This window comes from Nuphar pumila, chromosome 3 (assembly GCF_984573655.1).
Source record: "Nuphar pumila chromosome 3, dmNupPumi1.hap1.1, whole genome shotgun sequence".
Classification (NCBI taxonomy): Eukaryota; Viridiplantae; Streptophyta; class Magnoliopsida; order Nymphaeales; family Nymphaeaceae; genus Nuphar; species Nuphar pumila.
The window spans coordinates 74,238,638-74,251,497 of record NC_143251.1 but is presented as its reverse complement, the minus strand read 5'-3'; the positions used below and the strand labels follow the sequence as shown (position 1 = coordinate 74,251,497).

General features: G+C 37.1%; 1 protein-coding gene across 1 annotated transcript in view; it reads right to left on the bottom strand.

Annotated features, from left to right (window-relative positions):
- Window positions 1-11,240, bottom strand: part of LOC149843025 (biotin carboxyl carrier protein of acetyl-CoA carboxylase 1, chloroplastic-like) — a 36,407-nt gene extending 25,167 nt beyond the window's left edge. The window contains exons 1-2 of the mRNA XM_089999544.1: window positions 11,225-11,240; window positions 10,133-10,267 (exon numbers count right to left, since the gene is read on the bottom strand). Of these exons, the coding sequence (XP_089855670.1) occupies window positions 10,133-10,189 (57 nt within the window). The 5' untranslated portion in view covers window positions 10,190-10,267; window positions 11,225-11,240. The remainder of the gene's footprint in view (window positions 1-10,132; window positions 10,268-11,224) is intronic.
- Window positions 11,241-12,860: the final 1,620 nt, after the last annotated feature.

Sequence of the window (12,860 nt, the reverse complement as noted above, 5' to 3'; positions counted from 1 at the left end):
ACATGAAAACCAAACAAGATTTTTCATGTTCCTCAGTTCGGATTAGAAGTAAAAAAAAAACTAGAAACCCATTCTCTCGACAAGGAACCGCCGGAGATCTCACCTCCCAGTAAGAGACGCCCTTGCTGTACCAATCCCTCTTCCTGGCGGGGTTGTTCTATCCGATCTTCTCGCTCCACATCTCCCTCGCGCTCCTGAACTCCCGGCCGTCGGAATTCGACCCGTCGACGTCCATCGATCGCTGGGCGCAACCACAGTGGCGGAGCCAGGGGTGGGCATGACTGGGCCTGGGCGTTGTGTTGGCAGTCGTCGCCGGCAGGTCTTTTGGTCGGCGACATTGGCGACATGGGTCGTTTGATGCTTTGCAGTTTCTGAGAAACTGAAGGCTTCAGTTTCTCAGAAACCGCAAACAGGGTTATCGTGTTTGTTGATCGACAAGAAAAGCAAAAGAGGGGGGTAGGGACTAGGGAGGTTACCTGAGACAGTGCGACGGTCGGATGCTAGCGATGGTCGTTGGAGATTGGCGAAGGTCCGACTGACTGCGACATCGATGCCTCGCGTCGTCGAAGATTACAGCAAAGAGGGAGAAGCTCGGAGGGGGGCATCGCCACCGCAGGTTCACCGAAGGGAGGCCGACGACACTGTAGAGCACAGGGGTTGCCGCCTTGCCTGTGACAGAAGGGGAACGCCGGAATGGAGGGGCAGAGCTTTAGAAAACTGGCGAGGGTTTTACCCATCGCCCCTTTTGGCAGGCTCTAGACTCATCGAGAGCCCGAGTCCCGGTCGACTCGGTTTCACGAGTCCCGATTCGACTCGGTTTCCCGAGTCATGAGTCAACTTGGTTTCAAATTTTAGGGTGGGCGGCCGCCCACCCCTGACTCCGCCACTGATACATATGTTATATGTTATGTATTATCAAATTTCAAAAAACATTTATTTTTTCAAAATGAGCCATCTCGTGTCAACTTGCAAGCTAATTCCAAGCAAAGTTTTACTATTATTGAGCCAAGATCAGCTCATTTAGCTCGTTTACGAGGTCTTATATTAGATTTGGACCTGGACTCAACTCTTCTGGGTTGGATCTAATTCATATTTGAATTTATTGCTTAAAAGCTATATTCGGGTTCGGATCTACTATGATATGGTGCTTGTCAGACGCATCGCCACACCTATTTGGTCCTCCATATTTTGAAAATGAACAATTATTTGTCATTGGATTATGAGGCATCTTCTACTGACTAAGCTGACCAATTCTCAAATCCAAATCCAGACCCAAGTCTGAGTCAGGTGGTGGTTTTCCCTTTGTTATCACATAGGTAGGATATGTCCAAAAATCCAGTTTCGTAATGACCAAAGAAGCCTAAGGGATAACCTTCTCCATTCCATGAAGTATATGGGATTGTTCAGTAATTTGCAGAACTGAGACAAAGTCGTTTCTTCCTGTACGGTCCAACTTTTATGTATGGTTCACTATGGGTATCGATGGGTAGGGTTTGACTTGGACCCAACCCTAACCAAACCCTATAAGGTCAAGGTTTGGTGATAAAGAATGAGGTCTGATAAGAATCTAGGTCGGACCTAAAAGTGTCTGATTAATATATGGATCTGGGTATGGCTTGTAAAATTTTATATCAGACCTGAGCCTAACCCGAGTTTTGGTTAAGATCCATGATTTTTCAATATAAAAAGATAAAAGAATATTATTTTACAGGGTATGGATCAGGTGATTCTTGTAATTCTTATAGGGTCTGGGTATGGTTTTTCATATCGCAGACCCAATAAGACCGATCCAAGAGCCACCTCTAGTTGGATCTGAGTTTGAACTTACCTGGGTTCGAACCAGATCTGACCCGTTGACACCCCTAGTTCACACTATTGGGATGGACGGGGAGTGCAGAAAAAAATGGAGGAAAAAGAAAAAATTGAACTTTTGTGAAAATGACCGGAAGCAACCTACAAATGTAGGATGATTTCCTAAATTGTCTGGTTCCGTTATTCCAACTTCAAACCAAATGGGTTGGATAATTCTGGCCGGATCCTGCTAGATTCAAATATAAAATTCAAACAGTAGTTACAGAATTCTTATCCAGTTCTGAACTAGATTGAATACAAGTAGTAATATTGGATCCGGGAAAAATAAAGTACAACAGGTTATTTACATGTAAAAAAATGCAATACTGTCGGATTTTGATTCTCATCAACTCAAGATTAGACTTCAAATGCTGATCTGAATCCAAAATTGATCTCGTTCAACGGACTTGAATCCACATTCAGATTTTACTTAAAAGAATCCATATGAGAAAGAAAGCATGTCGGACTCTGATAGAATATCATACCATATTTGATTTCTTTGCAACCTTACTTCCAACCACTTAGAGGATCTGCATGCAATTTTGAACAGAGTTAGGATGATTTTGGTAATTCTATATAGTTAAAAAGTAGTATAAAGCGAAAAGATAGATACAATTGTGAAGGGATTATGCAAGAGAAAAAGTATAGTACTCTACCACAAAAATGAGGTGTTTATAAAAAAAAAAAACTACAATTTGCCAAGATCTATTGGATGACCAAAACTACAAATGTTAGGCATTAAAATGAGATATGTAAATTTACTTTGTGATAATCTTTCCTATTGATTTTTTACTCAAAAATTGAAGGATTTCGAAAAAACACATAAAGAAACAAAAAAAACTAAACAAAAATACTTTTTATTTTATGTTGAACGAGCATGGTTGCACCTAACTTGATTATTTTATGTTATTTTTTGGATACCTGAGCCAGTAATCAAGAAAAATATTAAAAGGCACAGATAGATTGACATGTTAGCTTTCCAACACCACTAAGATTGCCTTCATTTGATGAGCAGTTTGAGAAAAAACTCTTCTAAAATATATATTTTTTGGTTATATCACACCCTTTGACTAAAAGGTAGATTTGCCTAATTTTTTTTATGAACCTCATAAAGTGCACATAAAATATAGGCAAAAAATGATGAATATTTGTGAGTATGAGAAAGTTCACATATATATTATGCGAGGATAAGTAAATCTATTTATATTTTATGTAAGAATGAGAAAGTTTGCATAAAATATAAGTGAGGATGAGAAAGTCTACATATATTTTACGTGAGGATGAGAAAGTTCATATATATTTTATGCAGACTTTGTGAGGTTTTCTACATAAAATATATATGGACTTTCTCGTGCTCGCATAAAATATATGCAAACTTTATCATCCTTGTATAAAATATATCAGATTTTCTCATCACATATGTAATGACCCCAACTCATACCCGTGAAAATGTGGTAAATTTTTTTTTTAAATAATTGCGAAAACATTCTCAGAGACCCAAGCCTTTACAATTATAACACATTCACACCCACAAGGGATCTTATATTACCATCATCCAAAACAAACCAACTTTATTAATTAAATTTATAAAGTCCAAAAGACATGTGAAAAAGTGCGGAGCCACGTTATCCCAAAAGAATATGTAAAGTAGTTGCATAACCCTCGTAGCTCCTCGCAAAGCAAGTCCCCTCACTGAGCTTCAGAGACTAAAAAAATATAAAAGTAAGAGTGTTAGAATCCAAAGATTCTACGTACAAGTCTTTCTAATAAAATAAATAAGAAAAAAGAACATAAATAAGAATCATGCAATATTTTAGAAAAATACATTTATAATAAATTCATAATTCAAATAATCATTCAAGCAATATAAAATAATTGTCAAACAAAAGAGAACAATTATTATCAATAGAGAACTCCAATTAAGCAATAAAGATATTTATCATGCAATAGAGAGCAAATATTATGCAATCACCATTACATCACAAGTAAGAAAATAAGTAAATATGCATGATCTAATGCATAACAAAGATATGCATGATTTAAGTGAACATGCATGAATAAATTATTGTCTTTTATCAAAGTTTTCTTTTACATGCATATCCTTATTAAGTGCACACAAACTTTAGTTCTTCTTTTTATTACTACTACCCGCGGATACTCAAAACAGGTAAAATTTTTTGAGGCCAAGTTAAGTCTCTAGTTGTAGCTTAACATGTAATTTGTATTTTATTATTGGGTTCCACACCCAGCCCTCGACCAATATAAAAAATCAACATCATTCATCAGAGTATTAGAAATCAACATCTAATATCAGGACATTATGGAAATCGACATCCACTAATGTCACTTTTCTTGGTATACCAAAACAATAGTTGTGTTTATACACCACCCCCCGGCAAAGTGACGAAATCTCTCTAAAACCGTAGTCGGGAGAGGAACCTCCATATCGAGTTCAGGGGCACAACAATGCACACGAAGTTTTAGTATCCTCACGGTTTCCCAAAACCACAATGTCCAGGATTCTCATACTATAAAAGAGACATCGAGGAAGCGTAAATTACATTGTTCTTTACTTTTCTTTTATCGTGTTATTAATTCATTTTTTTTAATATGCAATTCAACATGTAAGAATTAAGAACACAGGTTTGCAAATCAATATGTGAAGTTCTTCACGCGACCATAGCCCGTGACAATATAGAACAGTGTAACTAAAACAATAATATCAAGTATGATTTTTGTCATGCATAAACAAATAAACAAGGAACAACACATGCTCAAGGCTCACACGCCCCACAATGATCCATTTTTTATCATCCATGTATTCATATGCAAAATTCATAAATAACATGCAACTATGCATTTATTTCACATGCTTTGTCAATGCACAATCATGTATGCTAATTCAGATATGTGCATGGAACAACACTATTCATATGCATATGTTCAATATTCATATATATGTGTTCATATAATCATGCCAAATACATGCTTTCATTCATGAATTATTTTAATTAAACATGTGAACACTCTGACAATTATTTACATGCAAAAACATATCAATTTCATGTATACATATGCACATGAAAACAACTATGCATTACCACTATGAACATGCAGAGCATAACAAGTCCAAACATGTGAAAAAATATCATTCTTTTGCATGCATAAAACCAAGACCAATTCAAATAACAAATCTGAAAATTTTGTGTGCTTAATCAAATCTCCAAGAATGTAATGCAACATATCCACTATAGTCCAATTCATGGTCCATTGTTGAAATTCTTGAAAACATGCACAATCATAATTTTGCATTCTCTATGCACGAGAAGTTCCCATATTTCTAACTCAATACAAAACCCAAGTTCGCTTTTTATAATATATACACTTCTTTTTTTTTAAAGAAAACACTTACACCCATTCGACTGGGGTTCGACTCAGGCCCAGTCGGCTGGGTCTAGACCTAGGTAGACCTGGCCAAGCTTGGCAGGGGCTGACAGGCCTGCACCAGTCCAGCCGAGTGGCTGGACTAGGCTTGACATGGCTCAGCATGCCCAACTGAGCCACTCGGTTGGGCTGCCGACTGCTCAGCGAACATCAGGCCGGGTCTGGTCTGACCTGACTAGATCCCAGCCAAGCTTGGTAGGGCCTAGCATGTCAGGTTATGCTGGCCTGATAGCCAGCCTATCAAAACCAAATTTTATTATAATATTTTTTTTGAAACACCAAGATCCCTTTTTTCTCTAAAAGAGAACAATCTCCTCATTCAACCATGGCTATAACTAAAGATTTACATGGCAAGTATGTATGCATAAAAGGAGCTTCACGTTTAAGACTGCATGCAGATTTAGATTAAATTTCAGGTAATCATATATAGCTAAATTTACATTCAAGCATATGCAACTCTTCTTCAATTAAGTATGCATGAATATATGTATTTTCGATCAGAATACAAGAATTTACGATTGCATATTTCAAAAGTACATGGATAAGCAAACATGTATTTAGGTATGCATAGATAATAAGCAGATTTACATGTAGATGCATCATGTATGAACAACTTTTCTCACAAACCTACATGTATATGCCGATTTTTGCATTAGGTTTTCAAGATTTTTTATACACTAAATCTAAGCTAGATTTGCGCATGTTACAAACATGGCAAATCTGTCTTGATTTAGGGATACAAGCATTAATATATATATTTTTCTGAACATAAATCCCAGAAAAGCTAAACATAAAACCCATATTAGAGTAAATATACAGATTTACTCTCTCCTCATAGATTTTTACTAAAATCTTACATGAAAATCATATTCATGCTCTTTTTCTCATTCGAAACAAGAGAAAGACCTGTACCTTGATCGTAGATCGAAAAAGAACTAGAAATCAACAGTGAAAACGTCAGATGATTGGAGAAGCTTCTCGTCTTCTTCCTTCTCCTTCCTCTCTTTCTCCCTTTCTCTTCCTCTCTCTCTCTCTCTCTCTCTCTCTCTCTCTCTTGTTGGCATTGACATTTTTTTAGGCTATTGATAGAGAAAATGGGGGTGACACCCCCTCTTATCCATCCAACATTCTAGAGATGACTGGAGTTAATATTTAATTGGGACTCTCTCACTTTTCAAAACTTTTGAAACTCTAAAGTTGACTTTTCAAAGCTTCTTTCCTAATTCAATTTCACTTTCTCAAACCTTCTTTAGCCTAAATAGACATATATAAGGACTCTATTAAGGAGTCCTAAACAACCATCAAAATTAAATTTCAAAATTAATTAATTAATTATTAATAATTAAATACCTAAAAACTTTCAAAGGGTACCTTATCCCTCTAGGTGTCTTTCTAACTCTAAATTAACTTCAATTTAAATATAAAAGTGAATTTAAAGCTGGATTTTCTTTGGGCATGGGTTTGGATCTAGATTCATATTTAAGATCTAAATCCATATCTAAAATTTAATTGGGTTGGATCAATCCCAGATTAATATGGGTCTTGGATAGAGTCTAGATCCATATTAATTTGGATCAAATACATTAGATCCAATCCGATCCAAATCCGAACCCAGCCCGTCGAGGCGATCCTTTTTTGAAAAATTATGAGTTTCGAGCCAACTGTAACCCGAATTTAGAAAAATAAAATATTGTTATGCTCAGAATTTTGAGACACATTCAATGATATATAACTCGAATTTCGCTCGAATTTAAAAATTGAAAATAATTTTTTTTCTCACGTTTTAAGTGGCTCATTAAGGCCTTGTCGATGAGACCTGGGCTACGCCCAAACTCAATTATTGCATCCTAATATTGAGGGTTTTCTTATCTTTCTACAATACTTAGCCAAATTTCAGAAATCTCTAATTTAACTAAGTATAAAAATATATGATATTACACTATCTTTTAGATAATGTTTCCTTCAAATGGCTTATCAGACTAAGTCAATCTTGGTGGCATTAAAAAGCTAACATGTCGATCTATCTGTTCTTTTTATTGTTTTTTTTGAATTTGCAGTACAGCTGATCAAAAAATAGCATAGAATAATAGGGTTTGGGAGAAACGTCTTCTAGAAGAATGACTTTTCGGTTGTATCACATCCTTTGACTAAATGGTAGATTTGCCTGATTTTTTTATGGACCTCACAAAGTGCACATAAAATATAGGCAAAAAATAACCAATATTTGTTACGATAAGGAAGTTCACATATATATTATGTGAGGATGAGGAAGTTCACATATATTTTATATGAGAATGTGAAAGTTTGCATAAAATATAAGCGAGGATGAGAAAGTCCACATATATTTTATGTGAGAATAAGTAAATTCATATATATTTTATGCAGACTTCCTCGTGCTAACATAAAATATATGCAGCTTCATCATCCTCGCATAAAATATAGCAGATTTTCTCATCCTCCAAAATATTGGTCATTTTTACCTATATTTTATGTGAATTTTTTCATTCTCGCCTATATTTTATGTGGACCTAGTGAGGTTCACAAAAAATTAGTGTGAATCTACCTTTTAGTTAGACGGTGTGATACAACTGAAAAGTCTATCTTTCAGATGATGTTTCTTCCAAATTGCTCATCAGATCAAGGCAATCTTGGTAGTGTTGAAAAGTTAATGCATCGATCTATCTGTCTTTTTTATTGTTGTTTTCCAAAATTGTGGTGCAGGTGATCGAAAAATATCATAGAATAACAGGGCTTGGCACAACCGTGCATGTTTGTCTTCATTTTTTGAAATGTTGTTGAAATTGTATCTCAGCGTCCATTCATCATTTTTCAGCGATTCATATGTCATTTAAAAAGTATTTATGTCTAGTTTATTTATTTTTTTATTTTTGTGTTTCTTTGAAATCCCTAAATTTTTGGGTCAAAAATTAATAGTAGAGTGTATCATAGAGAAAATTTGCATATCCTTCGTAGGTTTGCACATGCGAAGGTTAAAATGATTATTTTAACGCTCAACATTTCCAATTTTTGACATCTGACAGATTTTAGCAAATTATAGGTTATTTTTAAGAAACACATTTTCTTGTGGTACGGTAGTCATTTTCCATCAAGCAAGTGCGTCGTAAATTTGATTATCATCTTTCTTCTAATTCTTATTGCATTAGCTCTTCAAAAGCTTGAGCCTTGAGCCCCGGTAGAAAATGGAGTTCGAGCATCGTTCAATTAATTAACAAAGCCTAGATTCATCAAGCCCTGCTCAGGCTTGGCTGGTGTTTCGTCTGCAAACACATTGGATATGAGACAGATTCTGTCTGATCCCATTTTGAGTTCAGAATTTATGCAGTAGATCCGAATCTAAGTCCAAAATTATATAAGATATGATGACGTATGGTTGAATCCAGATCCAAAATATAATGGTAACACTGGATCAGGTAAAAGAAAACCAAAATCAAATTAAAATGTGCAAATAGATCAGATCTGATCTGATCTGAATTCAAGCATAGATCAGACATGAAACACTGATCTGAGTCAAACCCACAACTGCAAATGTTCTGAATGTGTAGACCTGAATCCATTCCGAATAACATTTCAGAACATACTTTGAATCTATATACTGAAATAAATTCTTGGATTTGGATTTTGGAATGGAGGTCCAACCAAACATGATCAGTTTACACCCCTGGCAATATGTGCAATGCCAAGGGACTTTTAGCTTTGGAAGGCTTCGAATAGTTCATGATTCCGGTAATTTTTTGGCTTAAACTTCCTAATTAATCATACTTTCTTTTTTAATGGCCACACCCTACGGCTAGGATTAAAATATCATGGGTAGGGGTGGCAATTTCTGACACGACCCGCCAACCCGCCTCTTAGGCAGGTTCGGGTTGGGCTTAAGCCAACTCGTTTAATAAAGGGGCGACCCGCGCAACCCCTTTATTAAACAGGTCGGGTTCGGGTTGGGGGTATGCCAACCCGCCAACCCGCCAACCCGGCTGACCCGTTTAATAAACGGGTTAGGCGGGTGGGTCAACCCGCCAACCCGTCTGCCCGACCCGCCAACCGCCAACCCGACCCGTCAACCCGACCCGCCAACCCGACCCGCCAACCCGTCAACCTGACCCGCCTACCTGCCAACCCGATCCGTCAACCCGACCCGCCAACTTGACCCGCGAACCTGAAAACCCGTTTACCCGACCCAACCCATTTATTAAATGGGTTGGCGGGTCGTGTCGGGTTACCCGTTTATTAAACGGGTCGGGTTCGTGTTTGCCACAGCTGACCCGTTTAATAAACGGGTCGGGTTCGGGTTGAGGTATGTTGACACGCCAACCCGCCAACCCGACCCGATTGCCACCCCTAATCATGGGCTTCTAGTTTGGACTATAACATGCTCTAAACTAGGGGTGTCAATGGGTCGGGTTTGACCCAGACCCAACCCGTACCAAACCATATAGGGTCAGGGTTTGGTGATAAATAAGGAGGACCAATTAGAGAAACAGGGTCAGACTCAAAGGTTCTGATTAATATATGGAGTCGGGTCCAACCCAAGTTCTGATTAAGATCCACAAAATTTTAATGTAAAAAAGATTTTATATATATATATATATATATAATTTTATTGGGTATGATTTGGGTCTGGTTCATGTAATCGTTATAGAATCCAGGTATGGTTTCTCCCTGGTCCAAACCTGGTACCAGCATATCAAATCAAATCTGTGTTTGGTCCTACCTGGATCCAAACCAAACCCGACCTGATGACACCCCTACTCTAAACCAAGGGTCCACAACAATATAATGTTTGCTACAAATGTTTATATGTGCATATGCTTCTGAATACCATAGTGCTAGTTGTTTTGATCCAATCAGACCGGTTGGAGCAGTTTGTGCAGGTCATCTTATGATGGGGACTTTGCAAGTTCAAAACCCAATGGTACGATGTACAACTGGTGGGGATCTGCCTAACCCAGCTTGCCTATCAAAAAAAAAAAATAGGGATCATGATAATATTGTGATATTTTTATTTTAGCAATATTTGAAAATTATTGAGATATTTTGTCGATATTAATGGCAATAATATCGCAATGTTTTCAAAATGTCAGCAATATCGATGACTGATGTATGCAAATATAGATATATGTGTGTATGAAGAGAGTATCAAAGCAAGTACAGTAGGTGCAAGAAAGAATTGTGGCATTTTTTTCTTCTTTATAAGCCCATTTCAGAAACCGATTATGCTAAAAATGATCGTATGTTACACCTTTTCTCTGTATCAACACACTGGCTGGACCATTTCACCAAATCCAGTTTCTGAAAAAAAAACTCATCTTACACTCTCAATCAAAAAACCATTTAAGTAAATCTGGTTTCTCTTTTTTTTCCTCTTTAGCATTCTCATAGGTGTCCAGGCCTCATGGAAATTTTCTTTGATCAGAACGCCTATGCTTACACACAAATTGAATTTGATTGCGTGTATTTTCTCCTGAATAATGATATTGCATATTATTCTCAAGGAAATTTTCCATTTAAACTTTTATTTCCAAGCAATAACATGTGCTGACAAAAAAATGAAAATCTCAGCAACTTACCACGTGAGAAAATCGCCAAACCCTGATTAAATGTTTTATGTCAATCTATGACATAGCAGTTCAAAATAAAAATTTCAGAATTTCATAATAAGGGAAAAATGGACACCCACAAATTATATTTTTACTTCAAGCGATAATATGGCAGATCGAAATGAAAGTTTTGGAAATTTACAATATGGCAAAACGACAATTATTAACATGGCTGATCAAAATACAGAATTTCAGGAACTTATAGCATGAAATAATAGCTGATTTTCACTAAGAAAAACTTGTAAATTTACATCTGTAAAGTTAAGATAACATTCAAAACCTAATAAATTAAAGAGAGAGAGAGGCATTTGTACCTATAAATGGCTAATAAGATCCTTAATACTCTGCCCTCCTAATCAAACTATGAAAGAAAAATGATGATATTTGTGATTTTGGTGGTTTCATCTTCACTGCAAATGCGCAAATAAATTTATGTGAGTTCGTGAGGTCCGCATAAAAAATGTGTGATTCTGAATTTAAGTGGGATAGGAGTATCAACGGATTGGGTTTGGTTTAGACCCAGGTGAAACTAGAGTTGGACTAGATTTTTGGGTATGGTATCGGGTGAAGACTTGGGTCTAATCAGGTCCACTATAAGAAAAACCATACTCGGACCTGATCAAAACTACATGAACCAAACCCGATAAACCATATTTTTTACATTTTTACATTGAAAAATTGTGGTTCTCAAGCGGATTGGATATTAATCAGATCATGGCAATCGAGATCCAAACTATGTGATAAAACTGGATCTGGTAAAAAAAAGGTTAGAATTAAATTTTACAGGTAAACATTTCAACCAGATCAGTGTTGTATCCGAATCTGAATTAAATCTGTCCTAAAAGACTCATTTGAATGTGATCCAGATAAAAAAATAATCTATTTAAGCAAACTTGAACCCTATCTGAATGTACATTTTGATCTTGTTTTAAGGATCCGAATCTGAAATTAATATACCTTATTTGGATTGGATATCCAACTGCATCCAATCCGTTTGCACACCTAAGGACAGCCTTATCACCCGTGTTGCCTATTGACCTCTTGATATTGTTAGAGACATTGATCTCGGTGCAGCAGATCCGGATGCAGTAGGTCCAGATCCGATCCGAGATCAAGATCAAGACCGGCTCAACAGCCCCCACACGTCTGAACTCCTTAACACAACATGATTCTATAACCCACATCAAACAAGATCAAGAAGGATTCAGAAAAAAGATAAAGATCAATGAAGATAAATACAATACTAACCCACGTCAAGTGACACTCCTACCTAAAGTATTGAGACGCACCCCGAGAGTATTCATTATAGATAAAGCTGAACTTTTCTGGTGAATGCAGGAGAGAGAGAGAGAGAGAGAGAGAGAGAGAGAGAACATTCACCATTCAACATTACCAAAATACATCCAACAGAATATTGGATGGGAGAGACAAAAGAGAAACATAAGAACAAAGCAACCACAATCTAGATGGTGATTGTGCATAGATCAGAGTACAAGCCGATCAACCCCTCCCCCCTACTATGTAACTTAAGAGCCAGATACACATCAGACATGACCCGTTGCCGAAGCCTTCCGAAATCGAATGTGATGCCCCTGAAAAAGATGTCGTTTCTTTCGGTCCATATGACCCACCATGCTGAAAGCAACCAAACCCGCCACAATAATCTCCATTTTTTTTGTGTCGTACAATCCTGGGACCAAGCAAGAGGTCACGAATAACGGAGCACGGACGAGTTTGAACAGATGGCGCACCCCAAGTTTGAAAAAATAAGTCTAGAACGACCGGGCAGAGCCAAAATAGGTGAGTTGTGTCCTCTACAGCCTTCTCGCAAAGAACGCACATGCTTGGAAATTGAATCCCCCGTTTCCTGACATTAATTTGGGTTTGAACACGATCCAGAGCCACAAGCCACGCCAAAGCTTTTGCCCTTGGAGCTGGCCCCTTACCCCA